Source organism: Halyomorpha halys, unplaced genomic scaffold, assembly GCF_000696795.3.
Source record: "Halyomorpha halys isolate HHAL.00 unplaced genomic scaffold, Hhal_1.1 Scaffold748.1, whole genome shotgun sequence".
Taxonomy (NCBI): domain Eukaryota; kingdom Metazoa; phylum Arthropoda; class Insecta; order Hemiptera; family Pentatomidae; genus Halyomorpha; species Halyomorpha halys.
This window is the reverse complement of record NW_027111006.1, coordinates 313,984-319,529: the sequence shown is the minus strand read 5'-3', so window position 1 is coordinate 319,529 and position 5,546 is coordinate 313,984. Positions and strand designations below refer to the sequence as shown.

The following is a 5,546-nucleotide window of genomic DNA, read 5'->3' as shown; positions in this document are numbered from 1 at the left end:
TTTAATATTAATAATTAATATTTGGGAGCGGGGTGGCACTGTGAGTAAAGCAATAACTCCAAAGACCTAGGTTCGAATCCTACTGTAGCAGATAATTGTTTATTCTGTTACTGTAGACGTGAGTCAAACCTGTAGGTTAGAGGAGGCGTCAGAGTCCATCCAACCTCTATAAAGTGGATACCCTCAATTGGTGAAAACCTGCGGTTGAGAAAACACACAGCATTCCATTTATCCATGTACAGTTTTTCTGGCTCACTAGAAGTACCAGTGGATGGATGCTATATCATTTTTTTAACCATATTTGGGCTCAATATTCAATCAATAAATAATTCAAATTTAGGTCTATCTTCGAATAAACTTTTGGAGTAATTATATCATTTCTTCTTGCTGAAAAAATCTCAATAATAAGAAAGAACCTCAATGTAACAGCAGTTATTGTATGAATTTATAAAATAAATTTATTAAACATCATCCGCCCCCCCCCCTCTCCAAAAAGAAGAAAAAGCAAACATATTTTTTGATGGCTATCTAGGGTTGAGAAATCAAATTCTCAAAATTATTTTTTTTTTAATTAAAATTAAAATTTTATATTTATTATTTCTACAGTTTATTGAAATTTTTTTAATTTTTCACATTTAAATAGTATCTAAAGAGATTTCCAATAAAATTAACTTATCTACATAAGATATTGTCTTAATAATTTTAAATTCTAACTTTCCTAACGTGAATGTATGGACTATTGATTAACAAGTCTTTAACTGTTTATTATATAGGACTTGACCTACGTTAGATCGTACTCTGCAGGACTTTGGTGTGGCTACTAAAAAGTTACAACCAATATTTTTTATAGCCCTAAAACCCTGCTTCTAGGACCGTTAACAATTTAACAAAAGGTTATATGGTGTGAAAGCGAATAACCAATATTGTGTTCATTATAAAGCATCTTTACTATAATAATTGAGCGTTATAATGGTTTTTAATAAGGATCTCCGCAATTTCAACTTATTTCTGCAATTTAGTGTTTATATCATTTTATTATTATAACTATATTTGCCTTTTTAGTATGTTTTAGTATCGTGTTCACATAGATAATAAATATATTTCTATTTTTTTTTTTAAGGCGTACAGAGTATAAGAACGATCGTAGTTCATAAAGAGGGCAGGGAACACCAGACAGAAGAGTGAAATTGGTTTAAGTAAAAATGGTATCCATTTATCTTATTTATTATTTATTATGTTATTATTATTTATAAAGTTATCACCGCCACTACTTATTATGGACTGACAAATTGATATATTTGACATACTGTCCGAAAGAGAACGAAAATTTTTTTTCTAGTAGCCTCTAGTCGTTTAAATTTGGTTGGTGGTGATTTGCTTACCAGGAGAATTAATTGCTTAAGGTGATTTTTAGCAGACAAAAATTCAATCATAAATTCATTTAAATATATATGAAAGAATATGAAAATAAACCAGATAAATAAAAGTGTACCATGGTAATAGAAGGACCAATAACCAAATATACCAATTCTGTTATGTTATGTAATTTATGAAATAATAAATGAAATTAAGGGAAATGTTCTTGTGTTACTAGATTTAAAGTGGGACATTATTATGGGACTAGTATATACATTTTTGAGCCTGCTCACACTAAAGTTTATTTCGCGTATTGTCATTATACGTTTTCTAGGGCATGTCATTTTTTTTCATTGTCTAAGTCTATGATTTTATATATTTTGAGGTCAACGATCTAATTTTTTAGTATAACATAGACCTGCTCCTATCTCCCCCCCTCCCCTAGAAATGCAAAAAAAAAAAAACTAAGAAAATTAAAGTTTTTTCAAATAAATAATTCTAATAATTAATAAACCCCACTGCTACTGTTCTATACAATTCTACTAGTTAATCAGTAGAGCGTATATAAATTTTAATCTCACCTTTCCCTCAAAAATTAAAACAAAAGAAAATGATTTTTTTTAAAATGTTTTCTCTGTACAATATTCAACATTGGTCGTGTATTTGGTCCCAAGTTGTTTATTTTTGTAATAAACATTAAGCCAACAAATCCCTTTGGTTGGCATACTTATTTGTCCACAGTTCTTCAACTTACTTCTAGTTAATAATATCAAAAGCTTTGTTGTCTTTCTATGCTTTAATTTAAAACGCATAAATCGAAAAAAAAAAAAGACTGATTATTATTTATTCTGTTCATAACAGGAATGTCTGTGTCGTCATTTCCAATCTCCGACTTACAACAGAGATATTTTGACAAGAACAGACCACATGAACCTCTTAGCTACACCTAGAGGATATAGGTATGTATAATAAAATATTTATTACATTTATATTTTTTTCTATGATTTACATCAACAAAACTTATTCCATGAATAACTTTTCAAAATATGTATATTCTGTGAAAAATAAATTAAAAATTTTAAAATAGTTTTTGAAGAATGCAAAATTATCTTAATCTTTATAGCGTTGAATATCATATAAAAGGACGTGTAATATACTCTAAAATGGCGCCCATTATATTTTTAGCTTAATTAGAGAAGTTTTTGCAGCAATTTAAAATCTTATTCTCTGTTTTATTTGTTTATAACAGCTCCGTAATACAAAAAAGAGTGGACATATCTCAATATTTGGTAAATTTACATTTTACCAAGTCGATACCTGTTATCTTTGCAGAAAATTTGAGATAGCAATGTTCAAAATTCTATTGAATTTACGTGGAGTGACCTGAACGCTAAGAGCTTATGTCTTATATAACACTACCTTTGTCTTCCTGAAGATAAGACAGCACTTGATGTGTTTCTTAAGTCGATGAAACACCTACTGGTGTAACTGCTGAATTATTCCTGTTATCTCAAGCTATTCGCTGAAATACAGAAAACAAAATGCAATGCAGCCCCAAAATATAAAAAAAAAATGTCTTTTTTATCGTTTGTTATTATTTCCGTTTTCATTAATTATTTAATATCTTCTGTAATTCTTGGTTATTTTTTAGTTTTCACTGAAAATCTTATTTTTATTTTATATTATTTATGTCGTTCATTTTTATATAAATGTTTACATATTTTAAATCATATTTAGCCCCACCTTAGTTTACTTTCATTTCTTGTTATCAATTCCGTAAATTTTTTACATTATATTAGTTATTTGTATCTTTTTTTGCACTGATGGAGCACTACAAGTTGGGGTAAAACGTTGTCTCATAATGTATAATTTAATTACTATTAGACTTCTCTTGATGGAATCTTTTATATATTTACAAATTTTTGTAGATGGTATGGACCAGGTGGAGAGCTACCAATAAAAGCAAGAGCTTTTCGCGGAAGAAGCTCAAAGAAGAAAGAAAAAGAAGAGCCAGTAGCTGAAGTATTTCCGGGGATGGCACAATTTATGAACGGTGTGTGGTCTATACTCACGCCGAATATACTTCTTTGGTAAAATTGAAAATTTATAGATAATTATTTATATATTAGGAATTAATTATTTTATATGGGAGCGAGGGTACCTCCGGGATAAGGCGCGTGGCTATTAACTCCAAGGACCCGAGTTCGAAACGGCGGAAAATTGTTGTCTGTTACACTGTGGTTGTGAGTCAACCTGTAGCTGTGGGTCCACCCAGCCTCTTAAATTGAGTACTCTTAATTGGGTAAAAATCTGGCGGTCAAGCGTGATTCTAACCAAATCACCTCCTTGCACAACCGTTGGTGTAGTAACAGTACTTCCTTACAAAGTACTGAACCCCTGATCCTTCGCAGGTTGTAGCGGTACAGATTTTTTTTTTCATTATTTTATAAGTACTTTATTAAATAAGCGTAGATAATAAATAGAGAATTCTAAATAAGTGGCAAAATTGTATTAAAACCAAATTCTATTGATTCCTCGCTATTTATTTTGGTTTGTTACATTATTACCTATATTTCAAAGTTTGGGAATAAATGCCTGTCAATAAAAATAATTAAACAGCTAAAAGCGATTTTTTTGGATGACCTTGATACTGGAAAGTTCTTGTACTAATCCTCAGATTCGGAAGAAATAGGACGAACCATTTTCATAATATAGGGGTGGTAAAGAAAGTAGGTTTGCACTTGAGTAAGCGAAAGTGGTAGGTGGAATTTGATGAAATTAATACAAACTAACACAAAATGGTGTCATAGAATCACTATTCATTTCATCAAAGATATATTAACGATAGTAAACCAACGTGGATCTGCGCTATACGAACCCAAATTTGTTTCTTGCAATCAAGAATGAATAACGTAGATGGAAATTATTTGTTCATTGCCTTCATAAGTAATTACAGGATGTGCCAGCACGCCAATGCGTCAATACTCAGCCTAGCTAATAGGTTTCTGTATCATCGAACATCGATAAATCGATAAATTCTACAAGATCAACATTCTATTAATATTTTTAAATAACCATCAGCATTAGTTTTACCATATTCATTTTTTATTTAGAGCTTTTTTTCGTTTTGAGAATTTGGGACATGATTAAACGTAAATATTAATTTGAAACCAACCGTTTTGAATGTTTTTGTCTTGCTGTGTATTTTTTCTCGTAAAAATATTATGATTTTTCTCAAAATTCTACTTAAAAACCTTCTTACAACTTAAGGCTGTCTAGTATAATATTCCATGTTTTCTTACCATGACCTAAACCTAGATATCTACTTGTTACGACCAAGACATTAACAGTAACATAACATTTATTGCGATCGGAGCCAGAGCTATAACTCCGCAGTCGTGACTTACGTTGGCTTACAGTTAGCAGAGTCGGTTTCACTCCTTAGACCGCTTCGGGCCACGGCATGAAGGAGAAAGCTGATGAGTTTTCAAAAAACAATAGGAGTTCCCGTCTTCGCACTTTTGCCTTCGGTTCCATAAAAGAGGTTTCTGGAGGCCTGATGCTTCCGTGTATCTTTAGTTCTCATAGTACAAGAGCCCAAGAGGAGATAAAATACAGTTAACCCCAATTTTTGATTACGTAATTGAAAACTATGTATAATTAATTACTAGTAAAAATTGATGAGTCTGCCAAGCATAGGTAGGGAGAATATAAAATGGCGGATGATTTAAAACGTTAAAAATAATTAATTTTTTATTTGGAACTGTATATCTTTACAACTCCAGAATATAGAATCTAAAAGAGCATCATTTGAAGAGGAGTAAATTTGCTAAAATGTAAGCCCTAATAGAGCAATTTAAGTCCAATAGTTCTTGAGATATAGCTTTTTAAAAAGCAACATTTCATATAAATATTGTATGGAATGTATTGAAATGTCTGTAGTTGGTGAATTTATTTTGAAAACTAAATATCTCAAAAATCATTTGACGTACAGATGTCTATTAGCACTAATTTAAGCTACATTAATGAGCAATAAAATAGTTTATGATGTTTATCTTCGTAGGAGTAATGGTTTTCATGATATTTGCTAAAATAAATTTTCATTTGCCAAATTTATATTCATATGTGAATATCATAAAAACTACTACACCTACGAAGATAAGTGTCATAAACTACTTTATAGTAAATTT

General features: G+C 30.4%; 1 protein-coding gene across 1 annotated transcript in view; it reads left to right on the top strand.

The window, feature by feature from the left end:
- The window catches only part of LOC106685834 (uncharacterized), a 12,580-nt gene that overhangs the window by 1,137 nt on the left and 5,897 nt on the right, over positions 1-5,546 (top strand). Inside the window, exons 2-4 of the mRNA XM_014428765.3 lie at positions 1,121-1,205; positions 2,218-2,315; positions 3,285-3,446. Of these exons, the coding sequence (XP_014284251.1) occupies positions 1,203-1,205; positions 2,218-2,315; positions 3,285-3,446 (263 nt within the window). The 5' untranslated portion in view covers positions 1,121-1,202. The remainder of the gene's footprint in view (positions 1-1,120; positions 1,206-2,217; positions 2,316-3,284; positions 3,447-5,546) is intronic.